The 24,316-nt window shown below is 34.5% G+C and overlaps 2 protein-coding genes across 5 annotated transcripts in view; one reads left to right on the top strand and one right to left on the bottom strand.

Annotated features, from left to right (window-relative positions):
• The window catches only part of LOC134839682 (dynein beta chain, ciliary-like), a 214,558-nt gene that overhangs the window by 93,105 nt on the left and 97,137 nt on the right, over nt 1–24,316 (bottom strand). The window contains exons 50-51 of the mRNA XM_063855304.1: nt 2,176–2,198; nt 433–603 (exon numbers count right to left, since the gene is read on the bottom strand). Of these exons, the coding sequence (XP_063711374.1) occupies nt 433–603; nt 2,176–2,198 (194 nt within the window). The remainder of the gene's footprint in view (nt 1–432; nt 604–2,175; nt 2,199–24,316) is intronic.
• LOC134840422 (uncharacterized) overlaps nt 3,041–24,316 on the top strand; it is a 36,943-nt gene continuing 15,667 nt past the window's right edge. The window contains exons 1-4 of one of the 4 annotated variants that reach the window (XM_063856208.1): nt 3,041–3,455; nt 4,235–6,754; nt 11,786–12,842; nt 13,728–15,740. In XM_063856208.1, coding sequence (XP_063712278.1) covers nt 4,326–6,754; nt 11,786–12,842; nt 13,728–14,111 — 3,870 coding nt within the window. In that variant the 5' untranslated portion in view covers nt 3,041–3,455; nt 4,235–4,325 and the 3' untranslated portion in view covers nt 14,112–15,740. Of the gene's footprint in view, nt 3,456–3,483; nt 3,575–4,047; nt 6,755–11,785; nt 12,843–13,727; nt 15,741–24,316 lie in introns of those variants that run through there. The other 3 variants (XM_063856209.1, XM_063856211.1, XM_063856210.1) reach the window with 3 other exon arrangements.

Raw genomic sequence — 24,316 nt, 5'->3', positions numbered from 1 at the left:
GTAACCACTTCACCGCCGCTCCCCGTAACTGTATCTAGTACGTACCGTAGTTTAGTAACTGGTATGTACCGTAGTTTTTTTCCGAATAGTGCTTATTGCGGCTTGCAACGAACTGCCGCTTTGAACGGGTTGTCGCCTCATTACAGCCTAATATACCCTTGAAATATATTTAAGTAATTAATATCCGAATTTTTCAGGGAGCCAGGGCGAGGCAGGCGATGGTGAATTGACTACTTCCTTGCCTCTTTCTAATCCAGAAGCCAGTTCAGCTCTTTATAGAAAGCCGCCGTTGTGAACCTTAATTAAGACCTATAAGCAATTTTTTTTTCTTATTAAATGGGTCGAGAAATGTTGCTTTACCCGCAGGCAACGTGATTGCATCATTGATGCGACTGACAGACGGTTAATCGCCTTTTATTGACCCTTACTAACATGTGCAAGATGGCGTCTTCGAACAAGACCAGATTCATGGCTGCATTCATGTCGTTGTAGCTGTCCAGGGCCTCCTTGATGAGAGCCTTGAGAGTCTCGAACTGCTTCACCCGACAGTACTCGCTGTCTCCGAGTCCACCCGCAAAGTGGCAGAACACCAGAGAGTCCAGACGCACATCCTCCGGATTCTGTAAACGTTCGTTACAAAAATTCATTAAAAAACAGGAATTGCACAACATCGGTGCTGGAAAACTTAAAACTTTCTCTACAGCTGTAATTCCACTCGCAAAAGCGTACGACAGCGCAGCACTGTAACTACGGCATTCAAAAACCATCGTATGAATTTGCGCTAAAATTTTTAACTTAATAATGAGAATTTTCAAGAAATCGCATAAAAGTACTGTTTCTCACTGGGAGAGCCCTCCCTCAAATAATAAAAGTTTTAGTACATTTTTAAGAAAAATTGTGAACAAACCGGTTACTGTGCAAATAGCAGAACGTTCTGACCAAAAATTTGAAAAAAAAATTCACTTTAGTATTGCGTTTTCTGTGTCGTTTGACAATAGATCTGAACGAAAAAATGGAAACTAGGTACATTCGACAGTCATAGACAAATAAGCTATTGAGAAAACAATATCTGTAAAAAAAACAGGAAAAAAATTTAAGAGGTTTTCAAAAACTTTTTCCATTTTTTTGCAGAAACTTTTGGAATTTTCGAAACGTTCGATTTCAAAAAAGGCGCAAAGAATCATAATCTAAGCTTAAATAAGCTATTGTACATATGCAAACTTTGTTTTGACAAACCCTAATAGCTCGAAGTTAGACGAAAAATCTAAAATTTCAAACCGGTTTTTATCGACACAGAAATCTATTTCGTTCAAATAACGACTGAAAGCGCTTTAAAATGATATATAATTAGACTCATTCCGATTAATATTGTGCCATCAAATAATGCCTGGGAAATCATAAAGAAAAAAAATTGAAACACACCTGAAAACAAAATTTCTCCACATTTTCAAATGAACGGAATAATTAAGCTTCAGAGGTTTGAACTTTTTTGAGTTTCGAAAAAGCTTTTTTTCAGTACATAAATCCCTATTCTAGGCACAATAATCACTTTTAGGCAAAATAATTGTTTTTATACAGATTCTATTCAGTTGTTAGACAGCGCAAAATCCCTTTTTATTACATTATAATCCATTTTCCAGAAAATTGTTTGTTTTTTTTGTGAACAGTCAAACCCTTAAAATTTCAATGTTTTTTGTTTAAATAGGCTACATACAATGGTTTTCTATACAAGAGCAAAACAAGTCATTGACTTTAATTGATTTCAACCTTGAGTTTGCTAATGCGGGACAAAACCGCGCTACTAATCTGATAACCATTCTCATGAATCGATTGTAGTAAAAATGAGGCAAGCTTTTTGATTTATTTGATACAATAATAGAATCGTAAGGTATCATTCTCCACTTCAGGTTGCACGCGGGGGTAAAAACTTTCAAATTGAACAAAAACACATTTTTGTGCTCATTCCCCCTACTGTAAAAATTTACAAAAAAGTTTTTTTTCTCATTTTGGTTGCTGCACAAATTAACATACGGATTAATAAGTTCGGGACAAACATATTTGGTCTTCAATTAAATTTTTTAAGACCCACCGTTGCACCATAACATGATGCTTAACAACTCAATTTTGAAATTCTATATTAATTTGTTTTTGTCGGAAAATTCAAATAATGTTTTAAAAACAAAATCTTTTTCAAACATCTTATACAGAATTTTGGAAAACTCACGACACTAATCTCTTACGCGCACTTTTGATGATTTTGCATTTAATTTTGGTGGGTTATGATAGGCAATTATTTCACAAAGTAGAACCTAGCGTGTACTTTTAATATAAGTTTGTTTTCACTGTTTTTGGAAGGCTGAAGCAAGAAATTTCTACTCAACAATGAACATTTTTTACATGCATTTGAAACAAACGTTACATTTTGTAAATTCTTATCCTTAACAGTAGTGATTCATTTTTACGGAGGCGTTCAACTGTGCCGAAGTACAACAGTGCCGAAAAATGCGGGAAAATTTCAGAGTAATTTACACGCATTTTTTGAAGAGCGGGAAATTACTGACGCTAATTATCAAAGAAAATCACTCCAATTTTGGCGCCAATATGTCTACAACTGCAAATTAAACAATTATTTTGGCGCCAAAACGTGTAAGCTGCAAATTTTCTCGCGCAAAATCTTTAAGTTTTACTCAAGATTGTAAACGATCGCTGTTTAATTTTTGATTGCCGCACTTAATATGTTGAAATTTGTTCAAATTTTCGGCACTGTTGAACAAAGTTTTCATTTTCGGCACTGTTGTACTTCGGCACTGTTGTACTGCCCCATTTTTACGTGCATTTTAAACAGACGTTACATTTTATAACAATTTTTCCTTTATTGTAGTGATTCGATTTTTACGTGCCTCTTAAACAGACGTTACATTTTGTAACAATTTTTCCTTTATTGTAGTGATTCGATTTTTACGTGCCTCTTAAACAGACGTTACATTTTGTAACACATTTTCCTTTATTGTAGTGATTCGATTTTCACGTGCCTCGTAAACAGACGTTACATTTTGTAACACATTTCCCTTAACCGTAGAGTTTTGTTGTTTCATATTCCTTTTGAGAACATTCGCACAACCAGCTTTTCCTTAGTTGGAAATAAAATGAAAATGTCTGCTTGAAGCATTACTGTGCTGCTGTTATGTAAATCCACGCAAGCATAGTGACTTTTATCCCATACGATTGAGTATATTGTTGTCTCGGATTTATTTGAATTTTCTATCGGCATGTGTACTCTTCTGTCGACAGTTCAATTACGTTTCCATACCTACAATTTTACTTATAAAATTATAGTTTCCCGAATCAAAATTGTTCACAGTTGTACTTTGTAATTTCTTAAATTCTCAGTTGACTTCTGAAAATTTTATTTGTCTGGTTTATTTTAGCTTTTTCCAGAAGCAACTTTAAAAACTGTACGTACAATTCTTGCATATTTAAGGAAAAATTACAAAAAAAACAGGAGGGGAGAAAGTTCTTTTGGGAGATCAAGGGGGAGCTCGAATCTTTGATCTCTCAAAAAATGTTCCATTTGGTAATAATGTTATGAAAACAACCCTTGAGTTTTCCTATATGGGCTTTTGAAAATCGTTCGTTACAAATTGGATTCTGCGCAAACAAAGCTTTTTGACGATTTCTCAAATTTTTGCAATCTCATTTTGAAACAATTAGACCTAGAAACTACCTTTGGACGCCATAGCTTTGAAGTAACTAACAGTCAATTGGTAAAATGTCAATGATCGCAAACAGACTGAGATTTTTTGAAAGTTTAGTAGTGATAATTTTTTTTGATAAAACTAATTCATTTTGACGAAGCTGGATCATTAGATGACTTTTCTCATTCCCTGAAATCAAAAATTTGAAATCCCTTTTTGAATCTAAGCATTGCTCACATTTTTTGCGCAATTTGAACTTTCGTAATTGATGATCGCAATTTACCTTCCTCTTAGCAAATGAGTATGAAAAAATTCAAAAGAAATCAAAAGTCAAACCGAGAAAAAAAACTAGCGAAAAATAGCCGAAAAAAATCAACATGAAAAAATAAGTTTCTTCATTGCGTTCATATACACTTAAAAAATAATTGTATTTACAGCAAAATATCTATCGGTCTTTTTCGAAATGTCTTTTCAAAAATTTTTCGCAGCCCTGCCTTGTTTGTGAATGGGACATTGCATATAAATTGTCTAGTTTCTAGCAGTCAGATTGTCATTGGGAAAAAATTGCTTCGCAGTCTCGTAAGTTCATTGAAGTGGAAACGGCGGACGAGAAAAAAAGCAGTGGAATACATGGCCTCAAAACGCGCAACGCTATGTGATGTCGGTACAAAAACCGAGAGAACTTCAAGTTCCAGTAAATCTCTCCCAAATATAGCTATAGGTCAAAAAAATTTCACCAGTCGAGAAGACGAGTCAGTCAGCGAATTGAACGATGTCGAGCAAAAAAAACTTGTTCATGTCGAACCCACAAATAATGCGACTAACATAAACGTGATAGAAAGCAATAACTCAGATTGTACGCGGTTGAAACCCAAAAGCAAAGATCTAGTACGGTCTAATTCCAGTCCAGCTAGAGTGTCCTTCACAAAAGGAAATTCTGATCTGAATAAATTTGAAATTCAGAAGATAAAACTCGCGCGGGAGCTGGATAATTTGGAGATTCACTGGCCAGGAGGCGGTAAAATTAAGTTCAACGACCATGATTCCTTGAAAAAGTTCATGGAAAGCCAGTATCCAGACTGGAAAAACTCTGGACAAAAAACTTCGATACCGTGTGTCCGAATGCCTCGAATGATGATACGAAACGAGCAGTTGAGTAAAAAACTGCAAGCGTGTTACAAGTCACATCAAAAAGGCGAAATAGGTGAGAGTAAAATATACAAACTGTTTGTTAACGAAGTGAAAACTGATGATTCCGGCATCTTGATTTTTCCAAATGTTGATGGAAGTCACTATTTTAAAAAAGGGGGCCCTGGAAGTGTGGAAATTGACATGATAGTTGCACACCCAACGAAAGGCATATTCGTTTTTAACGTGAAAAACGAGCGAAATCCAAAGATTCAGGACCTGAAATCGGACATGCAAAAGCACTCTGATTTCGTGCGCTACTTAATGTGTTACAACTGTCGTCCTGAAACTTCATCAAACTATATCACTGGTGACTTCAAAGAAACTAATCAAGTTCCGATCCATGCAGTCTTTTGCCTCATTCCTGATATTAAATGCCCAATTGACAAACTGGCCGAGGACATCAAGTGGTACACTCAAGGTCACAGTGATCGACAGTTTGATCGTGTTATAGTTTTTCGACATTCTCATTTGTTCAACAATTTCTCAGAGCACTGGGAAGAAACAGTTCGCGCACTCCCGTGCATAGAAAAATCCGACAAATTTGATGCACTCATTGCCTTATTATCTGCTCTGAGTTCAATGACAGGAAACAGCGCTCTTATACATCACAGAATTGCCTCTAATGACATGCAATCTATTCAAGTGAAAACAAATAATCTAGATGATTGGTATGAAAAGCAACTTGAAGAGACTTCTTTAGACGAAGGTGAAAAATCAAATCTCATACGCTACAATAAGGAACTTTGTAAAAAGTCAAGGGGACAAAAAACAAAGGTCATTCTTTGGACAAAAGAACAGTTGGACATAATTGGCAGAGTTTTCAAAAGTCTGACAGATCCTTCAAGCGAGAACAAACCTCTACGCTTAAACGTTAAAGGAGCAAAAGGATCTGGAAAGACAATGCTTATGGTTTACTTAGCTCAATTGGCTAAGCACATATTTCAAGATCGACAATCAAAGAGCAAGGTAGTTTTATGTGACTTAACTTCAGATGGAGCTCCAATTCTGTTTTCAAACTTGAAACAGACGTTGGATGGATCAGGTATTGAATTTTGGACGAAACTCGATGTCTCCGAAAAAATTGAGAGTCAGGATATTATCTTCTTCGACGAAGATCCCTTGAAGTACATTTCGACGCGAAACCTGGTGCAAATTTGTTCCGTCAAAGGCGCTCACATGTGTCTTTTCTCATCGGTTGAGATAGCTTACTTGGACGACAAACTGGCCCCCGAATTTAAAAATTTGTTTCTATTACATGCAATGAGATCTACAAAACGAGTTCAGACTTTTTCAAGTAATGTTTACAAAAATATGACCAGCACCAGTGTTCAATATGAAATTAACTGTTCACCGACTCATAGTCTAGATGGGACAAACACGCCTAATGTTATTTATGTCAAAGCAACAATTGGTTCTGAAAATGAGTCTTTTTTCCAAACAAGTGTTGAGACAGTAATGAAGTACACTGATTTTTCACTAGGTATGTCAAGAACTCTTGTAGTAATCAACTTTCTGCCTCCAAAAAGCCAATTTAAATTCATCTCCTTTTTGAAAACAAGACAAATTTCGTTGCGTTCTTTTTCTTATGACTTAGAGCATGACGAAAGCAAAGCCAATTTACCAATCATTCAGGTGGAGTCAACCTACAATATCAGCGGAAGCGAGTTCGGAACTGTAGTTATTTTGCTGGGAAAAAAAGTGATCTCACCTCTTACTCCTTGGATAGTCTCACCTCAAGCCAAGTTTTTAAACGAATTTTACAAGACAGTAACTCGTGCAACGACCAATTTGGCCATTGTTGCATCAGACATATCACTTTACACGTCTACCCTTGACGAAAAGGAGATTTCGGATGCAGTTCGTATTTTGTGAGGCTTTCTATGCGTTTTTTTTCATACTCTTACAACATAAAAGAAGTACTCCTGTTCTTTTTATAAAGCTCTGATAATCAAAATTACAGGTTTTAAATGTTTAATTTTTTACTTTTTACTGCTTCGAAAATCCTCATTTTTAACCAAAACTGAAGAGTTTACAAAATGACGGTGATTATGAATGGTGACACGCATGAGGTAATGGTGACTACTTTTTTCACCCCATTATTTATCATTAGAAAGAAAAAAGCGGAAACCTGATATCCAGTCGACAGTGAAAAAATAAATGACCTGATGGATTTTTCTTTCAGAATTCCTGGCTTCATCCCCCAAGTTACAGTCCCCCCTCCCACTTTGTTTCCCATTGAACGGGAGCGGAGGGTGTTTAAACTAAGATAAGGAGTGGGAAGGGGACTGAAGAGGGGTAAACTATGTGTGGGGAGTGGGGGGATGTAAATTGGGGAAGGAGGTTATTAAAAGAGGTGATGGAGTTTACAAAGCATTGAGTTGGGATGGATCTCTAACTCATAGAGTAATTTCAGATAAGGTACACCGTCTGCTCGTCACGCTATCTTATTTTCGGCCGGATAGATTCGTGCAACTTTTTAGTCTAAAACCGATCTTAATCTTACTCTTATATCTCTTAGTCTCAATAGATCTAGAGTATACTATTTGTTACGAGTCGGTCTCTTGGAGAAAGCAACAAGGTTGTAAGTTAAATTCAAAATGCTCTGGTGGTGAAATTACAAGCAATTTCAGCACTTACAAATAAGTGGGTTGTTAGTTAGATGGAATGTGATTGGTTAGTCTTTAATTTTTTATAGAGATAAAATATCTAATTTATAACCAATAATAATATATAATTTGGATCAATTTCCACCCATCCGGGGTTTACAGAGTTTTTGTTCTTTTGACTTCTTTCTGTAATGGAGGATGGATGATGATCGTTTGTATTTCGCGAGCATCATTTCTATTCCGTTCTTGGAGGCGGAAGTTCCAGAAAGCTGGAATCGTAAAGATTGTTTTGTCATTCAGCGATGACTGAGACCGTCAACAAAATCAATCTGATTTCCAAATGGTTTGTTATGATCGTCATTTCTTGATCGGTGTGGAGAACTGTGTTTCGATCTGATTTGGGAATGGCGCGAAGCTCGAGTTTAGAGGGAATGCCTTGTAACTCGGATCTGTACGTATACTTGAACATCGAGATGGTCATTGGTCTGTTTCAATGAAGTCCTTTGCTTCGGAGTCAAGTAGTACTTCAAATCCTTTGAGTTGTGGTTGTGAGAAGCATATCGGTTGTGTTTAGCCATTCTGTGGGTTGAGTGTGATGAGGTCGTCTTAGCTGTTTGATGCTCGTCTTCGTGATTGTGTATGGTCTATATTACTACATTATATAATTTACATAAATAAATGTTTAGTTAGTTCTTCTTTTTAGTTATGATTTTTTATTAGTTTTTATCGCAAAAGCTCTTATTTTTAGTAGAGTTATTTTAAAAGAGTTACTCACACTTGAGTACCTCCTATCAAAAATAAGAAGTGTGTCACAAAGCGTGTGTTCTAGCACGGTGGGTTAGGCCGGCTATTAAGCTGGTCGCCTCACTGGTCGCACCAGATGAGTTGGGATGGATCTCTAACTCATAGAGTAATTTCAGATAAGGTACACCGTCTGCTCGTCACGCTTTATTTTTTCGGCTTGATAGATTCGTGCAACTTCTTAGTCTAATACCGATCTTAATCTTACTTATATCTCTTAGTCTCAATAGATCTAGAGTATACCATTTGTTACGAGTCGGTCTCTTGGAGAAAGCAACTAGGTTGTAAGTTAAATTCAAAATGCTCTGGTGCTGAAAATACAAGTAATTTCAGCATTTACAAATAAGTGGGTTGTTAGTTAGATGGAGTGTGATTGGTTAGTCTTTAATATTTTATAGGGATAAAATACCTTATTTATAACCAATAATAATATATAGTTTGGATCAGGTTCCAGCATAGAAAAAGTAGAGAAAACTTTTAAAAAAATCATATGTGGAAAGAAAAATTTATGAAAAGTTATACGTAGAAACTGAACGAAATAGGAAATCAGACAACTTTGAAAAAAATTGCAAAATTCATAATTTCTCAAAAATTACATTATAATCGATTATAAGCTATTATAATGGATTATACCGATTTAAAAAAATATTATGATTATAATCCATTTTTAATGAATTATAATCAATTACAATCGATTATTCTGGATTATATAGATATGAAAATACTAGGATTATAATCAATTTTGATGGATTATAATCGATTATTTTTGTAATTCTATAGATACTGACTATAAAATTACAATATAATCGATTATTATCCATGGAACTCCGGTGTGGGAGTGAGTTTGCATATTTAGTTCTGGAAGACGCTTCAAAATGAAGCTCCATAATCTTGTTTTTCACAGCTGACAATTTTGCGTTTCCGGCCTATTTGATAGATTTTTAATCTACAAGTTACAATCAGGACTAAGAATTTTCTCGACACAGAAGTTTATAAACATCAAACGAATCACGCTCGAAGGGGCTCTAATATAGGATGAAGCCATTTTATTTGCTGTACCTGATTTTGCGTGGAAACAAAGTTGAAAAAATACACGGGAAAACAACGTTCCTTCTAAAACTGTGTTTGGAACAACAAATAGTCTAACACCTTTTTATCCGAGATGATTTATTTTCATGATCGTAACTCCAGTATCAATTAGAACAGTGACAATTCTGCTTGGCATCTGATTATGCGAGCAAAAACATTGCACTTGAAACTTTAGTTACCTGCTTCTTGGTGACCGGAACACAAAAAATCCCAGAACCAGAGTAGTTGAAAACGGACTTCTTTCGTTAACACTAAACGCAAGTTTCAATATCACGGGATAAAGTTCTCGACTCAAGATTCGAACAATGTCCGGTTTTCTACCCACTCTGATGTTTCGAAAGCAGTCGTTCTTTTTGAAAAAAGTCAACAAACTTTTTCCCATATTCCATTGTCTTTCATTTCTCGCGTGGTCGATAGAAGATGTTTAAAAAATTTCTTAGTCCATTAGAAACACCTTTTACTAACTAAATATCGTTATCTGTGAAAAATTACTGAATACCCTGAATACCTGCAAGCACCTACCGTTATTTTCTACCAACCGGTCGAATGCAGGTTTCGGTCAAGTCAAAGCCAAATCGTGGGTCAAACAGCGTAGAATCATGGGGCAAACAGGATCGAATCATGGTTTAAACGGGGTCAAATCATTTGACCAAAAGCATTGAATCATGAGTCGGACGGGTTCCATAAATTATTAGACCGGCTGATCAAAAATCTTTTTTTATTTCTTTTTTCGACAAATTGATGTTAAAGAAAAAAATCTCGAAATAAGAGATGCTTTATTGCCTTTTGCTTCTTATCAGAACAACAATTTACCAAGCGACTTGTTTTTATATTGACAACTCTTTTCAATTTACTTAAAATTTTTTGTGGCAGAAAATAGATTTAAAAAAATGGTCAAACTGAAACATTTTGCTTCCCGCATCCATGTAAAGTAGAAAAATTTCAACTATAATGGAAATTTGTGGTCTAAATCGTGAGGAAAGTCGGAACAAAAATGTATTTTTGTAAAGCAATTGGTATTTAAAAATTATCAATTTGAAATAATTAACAAGACTGCTCGTATCAGGGTGAAGCCCTGTATGTTCCGACTGCCTTTTAAGGTTTATGGAGCAGTTATAGCATTAAAGAATTTAATGGAATAAAAAAAATGATTTTTTTTAATTTGAAATTTTTTAATGAAAATCATCCCTCCGCACGCCATTTAAAGTACAAAAGGGGATAAATTTTGTTCCTTCAAACAAACCAATTATGGCAACTAAGCTTCTTTCAACCAATTTGGAACGATTTTTAAGACGGATTAAATCTCCGCTTACGCGTTATTAGCTCGAATTATAGCGCGCGTTAATTGTCCCAAATTGGTCAAAATGGCGACCTTTAAACCCTCATAACTTTACGAAAAATGATCACAGGTGAAATATCTGCTTCAAATTTAACCTCAGGACAACAATACCTTTCGAATGTTATTTAAAAATTCCGTCAAAAATGGCTAGTTAAAAAGTCGAAATTTGTCTGAAGAAAAAAACCCACCCCGAGCACAAATATTCTGTTAGTTTCCTATCGAAAGTCGGAACAACAAGCGAGATTTTTTTGCTATTACAGCGCAAGCGGAGATTTAACTCGTCTTAGAAGTTGTGCCAAACTGAATTGGAGCAAGATATTTTTTCAATTCATTAGTTCGCAATAAGCGAACTGTATCACTTTAAATAATGTGTGCAGGGATGATATTCGAAAAAAAAACTCCAAATTTTTCTAACTTTTTTTTCATTTTTTTCAAAATGACACTACTCACTTTCTCAAAATGAACACTACTGTATATATACCTTAAAAAGCAGTCGGAACACTCAGGTTTTCGCTCTGATTCAGCAAAACAATCTGAGTTTACGGTTTTCTCCATTTATAAACATACATCAAATTGCAAAATGATTCCACCCCACGACGCATTTTTTTTACCCTTCGTCAACAGTCGATTGAATTCCAACAAAACCGAAACTATGTCCTGTAACGCCTAGCAAAATCGAACGCAGTCAAAAATTGAGTCGAGCACATCAGAGGGGGTAGTCAGCTGTACCAAAACGGGATGGGGGAGTATTGTTTGAAAACTTCATAGCATAGGCAGTTGCTGACTTCCTGATCACATATACTCATAGGTTTCCTTTTAGCTCAATTTACTACACTTGTTAAGTAAAACAAAATTTTTCTCCAAAGCACTAGTTTTTAATAAATTTTTGAATGGTGAAAGCATTTTTTAGCGCTGAAGGAGAGGAATAATTCATTTTTTTAAATTCCAGCCTTCATGCAAGGGGTTCAATACCCCAGCAAAGAGATATGTAAACTTTTGTTCCAAATATTCCGAAACATTTACCGCTCTTTTGTACAAATAGAAAGCCTTTGTTTCCGTGCAAGACGCATCAGGAGTTTTCAAGTATTGAGAAGTGAACTCTCCATGTATATCAAGCCTTTGTTAGAGATGCTTTGCGAAAAAAACAGTATTGCAGTGCTTTTTGGCGTTATTCCGGAAATGGATTGCTTAAAGGAGACATCATTGGCCGAACAAGAACTAAGTTCGAGCTCAATGAAGCACTACTCATTCAATGCAGACAAGACAGTCGTTGTATTTTCAAACTTGGCAGAAGGCTATTCAACGGAAACGTTAGAATGGCTCGGTCAGAAGAACGTTTCTGTTTTTATAGTTGTGATGGGGAATATCATGGACTACCTTGCTGAGAGTATGCTTCGTCCATCATTTGTAGAAAAGCATACCGCTTCGTTCATAAAATTGAATTGCTTTACAGAGTACTTGATTGACCTAAGTGACTTCCTTCAATGTCTCAAACAGCTGACACATCCCGATTGCAAGACCCCTTTTAGAAAACCCATTTATTTAGAGAAAACAACGGAGGCTGATGAGTTCCAGTGCACTTGGAGAGATCTGAAAGACGTGGTAGCCCTAGTAGAAAGTACTGCTGACAAAATTAACCAATACGAACTGATGGAGTTCTACACTAGAGCGCTCGGTGTACTTTTCCGAGAGCACAGTCAACAACTAAAACGTGGCGACCGAGAGCAAGAGAAAGCTTTAAGGAGAGAGGCGTCCAATATGCTCCTTAATTGTTTCAAAATATATTACGAGGCGGCAAGGGTCACTGGGAAAGATCTATATCAGGTTTACTACCAACTTTTGATTCACAGTGTGACCTATTTAAAACTTTCGGTTAGTTCTAACACGGCAAACCTTATGGGTTATAAAGCACTCATCGATGTGTGTACAAATTCGATTGAAGAACTAAAAAATCTGCAAAAACGCCGCCACTTTGAAAAGCCAGTGGATTTAAACAGTTGTTCTAATAACAAATTTCCAGAAGGATGTAGTAATATTTTTGGAGTGGGTGACGATTGCTTGAAACAATTCAAATCAATTCAAGAAAACGAACTGATTATACTTTACAGCAACGTTCATCAGGTTCGTTTTTGTTAGTTTCAACCATCAAGTGAGTTCAAAAAAGTTCTACCAAAATTTTGTTGTCTAATATTCTTGGATTTGATTGAGCCAAAATTTTCATTCATTTACAGATTTAAAACCAGGATAGCTGGTTACTGTGCAAGTAGCACAGAATGATCCGATCATAGTCTTTAAAAAAACTACAAAAAAACGTTTTTTTTTTCAAATTAGTGTAGTTTTTTCTGCGTCGTGTCATAAAGGATCTGACATATAACTATAATTTAGACATATTAGACAGCCATAGTAAAATAGGCAATATGGACAAACAATTTTGTAGAAAATTACAAGAAAAACAATAAAAAATCAAAAAAGTAAAACATTTTTTTTCAAACGGTTCCCAAAATGGAGCTAAGAAACTCCAAAAACTAGTTTTACTTGCTTAAAACTAAATTTTTAGAGCTTGAATTAGGCATAATTAAGCTGTTGTATGCCTGTTCGCTGGCTATATTTGCTCGATTAAGATTTAAAATAGCAAACCGGTTTTTCTCGCTACTGGGAATTTTTTTTGGAAATTTTTATTAATGTCGATCGAATCACGGCTGAAAAGGCTTTAAAATGGTATATCACCCAACTCTCTCCGCTGATTATTTGGGGTAGTTGATTTTGCGTGGAAACTAAAACATCCGAATATAAAGTTCCTCCCCATTTTTCAAATGGTCGGAATAAAATGGCTATGGTTTGATCATTTCGGGGTGAGTTTTGGCTACTTTGATGCAATTTCGAAAAATTATGATCATTCAATTTTGTGTGCCCTTGCCGCAAATTTTCTTCCAGCCAACGTCATTTTTTCGACACTTTTTGCATTGGAAGCATCAAGATCCAGTGACCACTTTCTTCTCTTTTTAGACATCTGATCAATTGAAGGAGAAATTAAGCACTGTGGATTCAGTAATCCAAGAAAGGAGAGAGGAAATAGTTCATCTGTTTGATGAATGTCGAGAAAATTCAAACAACGAGTCAAAATCTGTTTTGGCAGAGAAGGGGAAACAAATAAACGACAAAATCATGGAAGCCGCAATTTACTGTAAAGAGAATTCAACTGCTCTCAACAATTACTATTTTCATCTGCACGCAGTAGATTTTGCCAGCAATGGATTAAGTTTTGATTCCTCCAACCCACAGAGCTATGATATTCTGATCAACATATTTCAAACGGAGAAGGACGAAGCAGTTAAAAAAAGAGATAAATATTTGAACGAAGAAACCGTTTTTCGCTTTTCTTTTGGTTGAAGATTTTTTAGGACCATTATAGATGAGATTCTTCAAGCGCGATCGAATCTATTTCAAAAAGATTAGTTGAAATTGTACAACATTTGCATTTTTTTTTCTGGCTAATTTGTAAATTCAAAGAGTATTACCGCACCAAAATCTAACATTGAATTAGATCTTGTTGATTTTTCCCCTCCCTATAAAGTAATAGGTAAAAATTTTCCACTTCTATGAACGATTACTCATCGTGTAAGCGAACAAGTAGTTCTTTAACCTAGTAAATAAGCCTTTCTTTGCATTAAAAAGAATAGTTAAACAAAATTCGAATTCAAAGATCTAATATTTAAATTAAATGTCCTTTAAAAACAACTTTAAAATTTAACTTTAAAGAACACATTGACCATATTGACTCCCTCAGTTCAAGTCTTGAAAGATATTTTATCTCCGGTCAATTTTAGTTAGGTTCTGGGAGTTTGAAAGTTGCCAAATTGGCCATGCTCTGGACTAGTTTATGCGCTCTTTGAAAAATTTAATTTGGTTGTATTAATTTCGTACGACTCAAATTTCACACAATGTTGTTTGATATTGTCCAAAATATATAGCTTTTCAAAAAATTCTCTACCAAAAACTATTCGATATTAATTTAGGGGCAGCCGGAACAATCAGGTTTTTGCCTTGATATACAAGAGGATTAGTTTGATTTTACTTTTATAATCTCGCTAATTTGTATACCCGAAAACTATTTACGACCAAACATTCTAATATTGAATTAGATTTAGTTGACTCTGAGTTATAAGGGAAAATTTTCTACCACTATGAACGAAAATTTCATTGGCTAAGCATGCACATTTTTAATAACTTTATAAGTATTCCCGCTTTTGCAGTAAGGGGAATACTTAAAAATTTGAATCAAAAGATCCGTGTTTAAAATTTGAATTAAATAGACTTATGGCTTTCAAGAAATAATTGTTGGAATTTGCATTTTTATGTTTGCTAATTTGTATATTCCAAGAGTATTTACGAGCCAAAATGAAGTGTTGAACTAGATAATGTTGACTATTCCCCTCCATGTATAGTAAAAAGGAAAAACTTTGCACCTCTATGAGCGATTGATCCATCGGTTAAGCGTGCACGTTTTTCTATGATTTTGTAACTAATCCCCCTTTGCAGTAAGGGGAATAGTTTAAAAAAGTCGAACTCAAAGATCCATTCAATACTTTAATTAACTCTACTTATGGCTCTCTTGATGTAATTTTTTGATTTTATCTAAATCTAACCTTAATTTGAATTAAATGTATAAATGGCCTTCTTGATATATTTGTGCGATTTTTCATTTATAATCTTGGTCATTTGTATATTCAGAGATTATTAACGAAACAATATCTAACATTGAATTAAATCTTGTTGACTATTTCCCCTCCCTAAATGGAAATAGCGAAATACTTTCCAATCTATGAACAAATAAATCATCGGTTAAGCTTGCATTTTTTGTTTAACCTTGGTTGTAATCCCCCTTTGAAGTAAAAGGACTAGTTAAAAAGGTCGAATCCAAAGATCCAACTTTGAAGTTTGAATTTTAAGTGCTTATAATTTTCTTGTTATAATTGCTTTAATTTAAGCAAGAGCCCAAAACAGCCAGTATTTTGTCAAGTAAGTAACAAGTCTTTATCTCGAATGAACTTGTGTACATATCTAGAAACTTCGCGAGGATGAAAGAAGAGTAGCTTTGAAAAAAAAAACTCAGAATTCATCAATTTTTTGGTCGCCCACTGACTTTGCGAGCTCTCCTGGAACAATAAAAGGACCTTTTATAAAAAATCTGAACTACTGGCGAAGGCATGAAAAAAAAACGTACCGTCTAAGCTCAAACGCGTTATAGAAATATTTTAGGAACATTCCGCCCAAAAGTTTGTCGAAACAGAAAAAGATGATGAAAAACTAACCTTCCGTTGTTGAAAAAATCCTCTTTTTAGACACATTTTGTTCAATTTAATTAATTCCATAATAAAATTTTATAGTGCAACACATAACCATTACAAAAATACACTTCATTTCATTTCATTTCTAATCTAAAAAAGTCAAATACTTCACCGCTTCGAAAAAAAGGTGAAGCCATAAAATTTCACCAAGTTTGACGTCAAAACGGTAATCAATTTTGAAATCAAAACTCCACGAAACAAACTTGAGTGTCAACAGTATGAAACCTTTTTTTAAAAAAAATTACACGCCTTCTGAATATAGAAATTAACTTCATATCCTTACTTCTATAATACGAAAGTAAAATCATATACTTTAAACTTCTATAATACGAAACAAGTTAAAAAACTAGATGATTAAGTAAAATTGTTTTCCTGATGACGTAGCTAACTGACAGTTGGAGAAGAGTAATGAACGCAGGGAAACCAAAAAAAAACCTGATTTGTTTTTTTTTCGAAAACCTTTTACTTTCGATTTTCGAAGAAAACAATAGATGGCCTTAAAACTCTTCGAATTCGTAGAAAAATTTATGTTTCACACTTTTTTGCTAAAAATAACCCAATTTGAGAAAACTGGATCAATAGGTAAAATTTTAAGTTCGCTGGAAAATCGTATAATTAATTTCGATTTTCGAAATTAGAAGTCGATCACGTTTTTGTGACCCTTACACTTTTGCTGTTCGATAGTGGAGTTTGCCCTCCTTTTAACAATAGAAATGCAGTGAACTTAAAAAGAAATCTCAAGTCAAACCGTGAAAAATTAAAATTGAGCGTGAACAAACTTTCAGACATTTTCTTGAAAAAAAAACACAAAAAAAAATACCAAGACCTATATAAGAGAACTCACTACGTTCAGTAATCTTCAAACCCTCTTTTCTCACTGTGGGCAATTTCTTTGGCAAACCTAATTCATTAAAAAACCATACAAAGCCAACGAAGACTTGAAAAACTATAATCAACAAACATAACAAACACTCAAAACAAACACATTAAAAACCATAGCCAACAAACACATGGAACACCAAGAAAACAAAACGGTTTTTTTTCGAGACTTTCTCATGAAAAACTTGTAAACTTCAAACTATTTGAGTTTGAAAAAAAATTTTTGGTTGAATTTTTGAAACAGAACCAACCCAATTTGAAAAAATGTTCGCTAGGTTACTTTGAAGTTTGGCTGAAAAGACAAAAAAATCAAAGACAGCATTCGAAAGTGAAAGCTAGTCATGTGTTTTTACACAATTTTCATAATTTTGCTTTTGAATTGAAGAAAATCACTTCCCTTTCTTATAGCAAATGAGTTCTAAATGAGCTCAATAGAAAATCAAAACTCAAACAGCAAAGAGACAAATTTGAGCATAAGGAATGTATAAGATTTTTAAGCAGAGAAAAAGTATCATAACGACCTTATTCTTTAGTTTCATTTCGTTCGTTCGTTGACTCTCAAAAAATTGATTCCCATTTCTTCCTAGTGTTGGCTTTCAAATAACCAATTCTAAGTTATTAGTTAAGATCAATATTAAAAATATTTACGTTTTAATTTTCAATGACAAGTGTTATTTCTGACTTGCAAGCAGGCAAAACGTATCAGAATCATTCCAACAAGAAAAAATATATATATTAAAAGTTGCCCAGTCTGAAAGATCACCTGGTACTATCGTTGTTTTGTACAAATGATGCAAGTTTTCGCAACCGAACAATTGTCGCATCCAATGGGTTGTAGCTCCATCATAGAACAATTTAGCATTGGAAAAAATCCACTGTAAAAAATATTTAGTTGCGCATTGCCTTCTTTTAATGAAAAAGACCGGTGGTTCAAAACCCACCATGATTCGTGCTCGTAGCACCAGTATGTGATACATGGGGGCTATTCTCATGCGCGAAGAACCAAATGAGTGAAAAAACTCGTGAGCGAAAGACCGAAAACAAAATTAGACGAAAGTCAATTTTTAAAAAGAAGCAATTGCCCTTCAATTAAACTGAATTAGACGACGCTTTTTTTGCTTCTTTCATAACGAAACCCTTGAAATATAAAATTTGTTCCAATTCGGCGGCGGTCAGCGACAATTTGAAAATTATGTATATTTCTGCCGTTTTTATGTTCGAGGCAAACCAAACCAGGGCATACTGAGTTATAACCGACTTTATAATAGTCTTCAAAAGAATAAATTATCCAGTTTTAAACTGGGTTCATCCGGTTTGGGTACCGTTGGTTTTCTTTTCTTAGTCATGCTGTTATTTTATGATTTGTGGTGTTTAGTAAGCTGCGTTGGTTAGCTTGGTTTAGTATATAATTCCTTTCCAACCGGGTTAAAGGAAAGTTTGAAACTTGTTATCGTGTGTTAGAGTTGTTGATTGTGAAAACTTGAAACTGAAATTCATTATTTAAACAATTCTTCGTGGGCGAGCTGTGCGAGTTTGGATAGAATTCCTGTGCTAGTGAATGAAAATATCAAAAGGTTAGTACTGCATTTTCATTTTATCAATTTACTACATAGAAATTTAATTTTACTGCTAGTTTTGGGGGAAAGTTAAGTTACAAATTTTCATCATAATGAAATTTACTGCTTTTGGAAAAACAATTTATAAATTAAAATACTACATTGGTATGAATTTTATGATATTTATCTAGTGCAAAATATTAATAAAGTTTAGAAGAATTTTAACAAGTTTTATTTTTTCTTTTTCTTTTCTGTTTTTTTTTTGCAGATGATCGTGGGATGAAGACTAATAATCTAAAAGAAACATGAGTAAAGAATGGTTAGTATTAATTTAAATTTGTTAGTGAAGAATATGTATAATTTATACTTACCTGTTAGTCGTCGGGGAAAAAACCGTGGGGGAAGATGTCGTGTATCATGTCGGAATTTGTTAGTAATTTTGCTACTATGCGAATGATGTTTTTAGTTTGAAGCAGTGGCCAAAGCAATTGAAGTGCTTTAATAGTTTTTAGTTCTTCGGTGCCAACTGCAAACTCATAAGGTGTGTTTTAAATGAGATTATATATTTTGTGATTGTATTTAGTATTATGGATGAATTATAATATAGGGATTTCTATAGGTTGGATAAATTCATGTGGGATAAGGAAGGGTCTGGATTCTTCAACATTAAAGGTCTTCGTGATGGGACAAAATATATACATTTGAGTTATTGGGTCATAATTGCGGAGGATGCCGTGGAGGTTAGTATCTTTGATGCAATATGTGAAATTTAGAAAAAATTTTGAAGTGTACTTCGAGTTAAGAAACTGAAAACGGTGGTGTGGTTGTCTTGATGGAGTGTGTAGATCAAAATGATTTTGTATGAAGCGATAATATGTATATGTGTGAGTTTGTTTAGTGCGTAACATAATGTCGTGTGAGCAGTGCAAATCGCGTTCATGTGGTGCAAGGAAGTGGAAGGTTGGTGAAAATAATTGAAATTTTTCTTTAAAACTTTCGTAAGCTTGCATGTCAGTTAGTGCTTCAGAAATGATGTGATCATATTTTCGATCAAATATATTGAGTGTGAATACATATGGTGTTTTGATGAAGAATTTTTCTGTTAGTTGTGGGTTAGCGAAGCGGTCGTCATCTAAAAATTGATCTTGGTTAGTTCGGACGATGTTATGATCGTAATGTTCTATTGTAAATTCGTTAGCTCGGGGTGCAGTGAATGTTTTTAGTGATTTTTTATATCCTATATGAGTAAATTGTCTATGTGTTAGTGGTGTGGTGAGTCGATATAGCATATCTTTATTCCTTTCTATATCGTTATGAGTATTAGATAACGGTAGGCAAAGGGGATTAGTAAAATGATAATATGTTGTCCAATGAAGTGTAGGCATTAAAACATGTTCATCTACAAAACTACGTGTGTCGTTAGTGTCGTGAGGGGTGTTTAAAGTATATTGTGGAAATGAAGGTAGGGTGATTGCTAGGAAAACTTTCGTGTTGGTGTGGTGTGGATGATTAATATATTCACAGGCTGTTCCTGGTTTGGTCGGGAATGGATGGTTTGGGAATTTTCTTTTAAAAGTGCGATAAGCTCGGTTAGTGCTATTTGATGATTCGGTGGATGTGAATAATTGTGCTAATGAGGCAGTATAAGCTGAAGAGGGTGTAGGAGAAGGTGGGTTTGAGCATTCTATTGTGGAGGAAATCTGATTTATAGTGAGGGTGTTAGGGTGTAATAGTTGTTGTTGTAGGGTGATAAAATTATCGAGTTCTTGGGAGATTATCCAGGGGAATATCTGGAGAATTGGATAATCGGTCTGAATGAAATGAAGAGTAGGTTAGAAGTTACTTGTGAAGCATAAGAGGGGGTAGAAACGGACGGGAGTGGGTTATTTGGTGGGATTGGTTGAAAAGGGGGTTTTGAAAAAACTGAGGAGTTGGTTTGAAAATTATTGGATGGAGATGGTTCGGAGTCTTCAAATTCGTCAGGGGTTTCTATATTAGGGTTATTAAGTTGTGAAATGGAGTATAAAACTGAAATATCTGAATTAGTGTCTGAAATCATGCTTAATGTTATAATACTAGTTGGGAAATCGGGTGGCGGGAAAGCAAAAAGTGGAATTATTGTAATTGGAGTGTTGAGGTTGGTTGGATGGGAATTTGAGCGGTGTAGGGATCCAAGTTGTCGGCTCATCTTGGGCTAAAAAAATTATTATTTTGAGACTGAAAAGCGGTGGTATGGGGTTGTTCGATAATTTGTTCATATGTATCATCATCTTGTGAATGATGTGTCATTATATGTTGTATGGGACTTTGTGATATGTTTGGTCTAAAATTTGGATTGTGTGTTATCGCTAGGTTTCGGAAATTACGGGGAACTAATGATATTGAATGGTTATGTGGTAGGGGTGGCAACTGTGGTGCGGTAGGTGTTATCTCTATATTATTGTGTTCTTCGTCGTAAGTGTTTTTGCTTGCGGATATTTTTGTGTTATATTCTTTCTTTTATTTGTGCATCTAGAAGTATTTTGTTTATTGAAGATGAAAAAATTCCAAAAAATCCTGCAAACAGTATATGTGCTACACTTGCTTGTCTATTTACTTGTGTGTGTATAGCGCATGTATTATAGATTCCTTTTAAAAGTGAAAAAAGAAATCCTATAAAGTTAAACATTGCGTATAAGATAGTTAATTTTTCTAAGATGTAATAGGGCCATCCTAGAAAATCAAGAATTTCGTTTAATGTAACAAAGCTAAAAATATTTATAGGTGAAATATCTTGTGGTCTGTATTTTTCACCGTTTAGATATATATAGTCTTTAATGTCTTTAAAATATCCGCTATAATCTTGTGTATAGATATCTGCAAATCCTGCGGCTTCGGCAAGTTTGCGTAAGTTTTGGTCAATTGATTGTCTTTGTATAGTGTCCATTTGTGTTAATAATTCCTGGAATTGTTGTGTTCTAATGTGATGTTGGATATCGGATTTTGAATAAATTCCAATTGATTGTAAATCGATATTTGGGTTTCGAGCAATAGCTGTAATGCTTTCGGGTGAAAATTTTTTGAGTGATTGCATTAACGTGGGGTATGGGGTAAAAAGATAATATTTATCTTCATCAGGGTTCAATTGTACTACTTTGTGGCTATTTTCTGATCCACATGGGACTGCGGTATCCCAAAAATAAGTTCGTCTTGAAAGTGTGTCAACAAAATGTACTTTATTTTTATAAAAGATAGGGATTCTTTTATAGCATCTTTTATCTTCAAAAACATATAGTGGTGATACTTTTTTGATACAAGTATAAAACCATAAAATGTTTCCTTCGTAGTCTAGAAAATTTGATCTATTTCCTGATAATAAATATCCTGCATAGGGTATTTTTAATACTGCTAGTGCAAGTGACTGTAGGATTTGTGTCCTTTCTAATTCGCATAGTTGATGAAATGTTCCTAATTCGGTGAGTGACATTTCTTGAAAAAAAATTCGACTAATCGTGTAGTCTAACTTCATATCTAAGTGGATATCATAGTGGATATTACCAAAATAAGAATTATTCATTAGTGATAGTTCTTGTAAACGTGTGCTTCTAGTGTCATGTGGCTTTAGGTGTCCACCAGGTTGACCATTACTTTTTTGAAAGTTTACTGGTATATATGATGTTCCTTCGTGTAGAGGATGACCTGTGGCATAAGGGTCAATTTTTATTTTTCCAGTGGTCATGTCGAAACCTTTTTCGTATTCAACTAATATTTCAGAATACTGTGTTTTGTGAAGTGGATTTCTGTATTTGCATGCGATTTCTGTTTCTTGATATATTTGAAAACGTGTTAATTTATTTTCTATATTATGGATGTTTCGAAAATCAGTACTTTGTTTTCGTGATGGATTTATTGTTCATATGGAATTGATTGTATAAAATATTTTTCGTGAAATTTTATCATTCGAGCGTGTATTTTTGCTACTTGAAATGTGGTACATGTATCTTCGGGAAACCAAACAATTGTTGCTTGTGTCCGTGTTGTAGGATCACAATAACCTTGATCGTTTTTACAAGGTAGTCTAATTCCTTGATAGATCATTGTATTGTCAGATAAATCTCGTGTGAGTTGTATTTTTTCGAGTTGTATTTTCCAATCGAAAAACATTATTTCTTGATATCCTTTATTTTTTGTGTCTGCTTTGCAGTTTGATGGATTATTTATACCAATGTGTGGTATCCAGTGCTTATCGTGTATGTCATAAGTTAATCTTCCGTGTGCGCCGTTGTATGGGTATTAGTTGTTATAAATGGTGGTGGTAGCGATTGAGCTGTTATATTTGGTGGGTTTAATGGGTAAGGATGTTGAGCAATGTTGTTTAGTTTAACCGTGATTTCAGATTTTAATTGTAGACTATTTTGTTGGAGTATTTTGATGTTAAGGTCACGAATATCTTCGTGGATATCTTGTCTATATTGTAGTCTATGGAGTGCCCAGTTGTGGAGTCGGTTACTTTCTGGGTGTTGTCCAAATAATGGTGGGGGTGCTGTGAATGTGTTCCAGTCTAATCTTAAAGGGATATTTGTTGATGATTATTCTCGATATCTAGCGTCGAGGTTATTTGGGAAATTTAAAGGGAAAGGCGTCGGTGAAATCTGGTTTATTGATGGTGTTGACGGTAGTGATAATGTTTCTGGTAGTGATGATGATGTTGTTGTATCTGTAGAAATATCAATTGGATCATTTATTAAATTTGGTTCACCTTGTGTGAATGATTTTGTTCTCCAATATGGCAGTCGTGATGTTTGGTTTGGGGGGTTAAAGGGATTTTCTCGTATTTGTTCAGATGTTGGTGTTGAACCTAAGTAATCTGAGGGTAGACTTGAGGTGCTACGTTGTGAAAGAAGTGTAGGAATTTCCGGTTATGCTAATTGGGTTTTCCGGAGTACTTGGTGATGGGGATTGGGGTATATCAAAATGAACTCGGGGGGTTTGAAAATTTCTATTTCGTCGTGGATGTATAATTTGTCTATTTATTTCAACTGTATTTTGGTTTTGATTAATATTTCGTATTCTACTTATTTCTTGTGGTAGTGTTGGGTACAAGTTGTGTTGGTTCACTTAGAGGTGCCTGTCGCTGAACTGGTTCTAGTGGTTCAGATAAGCTAGCGTGTCGTTCTTCAAAAGTATATGGATTATCTTGGAAAGAAATTCGTGTCGATGTTTGGGGGTTTTGGGTAGTTGTAGGTGGTGTCGGGTTTTCTTGGGATGTTGTCGGTGAAGACTGACTGTGTGATTGTTGGTTAGCAATTTTTGAGGGTTTTTTGATTGATTTCTTTTTAGTGGAAAAATTTATGTTTATTGTAGTATTCTTCTAGAAAAATAATTAAAAGGATTGTTGCTAAGGCGAATGTTATGATTGCCTTCTTTATACATTTGCATATTGTCAATATGAGGGATGATAAAAATGTTATAAAAATTACAAATAGTAAAAAAATATCTTTTCTACTAAAAATGGTTCGTATCATTTAAATAAATTTTGGGTTTTCGTACCTGTGAATATGGTCAATGGCTTGTGAAAGTTGGAGATATATTTCAAATTAGGAGTAGAAAATTTAAAAAATATTGCAAAAAATGATTAAGATTATTACAAAAGCTTCAAAAGTATCAAAGAGAAATATGAATAAAAGTTTAAGTTTTGTTAAAAAGTTTATGAAAATGTTGAAAATTATGTTGACTGGTCGAGAGAAGAGCATTTAAAAAATGGCTTCTTGGTCGAATATTTTTTGTTGTTTGGGGCAATTTTCAAGTGTGGTCGAATTATTTATTGGTTTTT

Source organism: Symsagittifera roscoffensis, chromosome 2 (genome assembly GCF_963678635.1).
Source record: "Symsagittifera roscoffensis chromosome 2, txSymRosc1.1, whole genome shotgun sequence".
NCBI lineage: Eukaryota > Metazoa > Xenacoelomorpha > Acoela > Convolutidae > Symsagittifera > Symsagittifera roscoffensis.
Note: the sequence above shows the minus strand (reverse complement) of the source record. Positions and strands in the feature narration are given on the sequence as shown.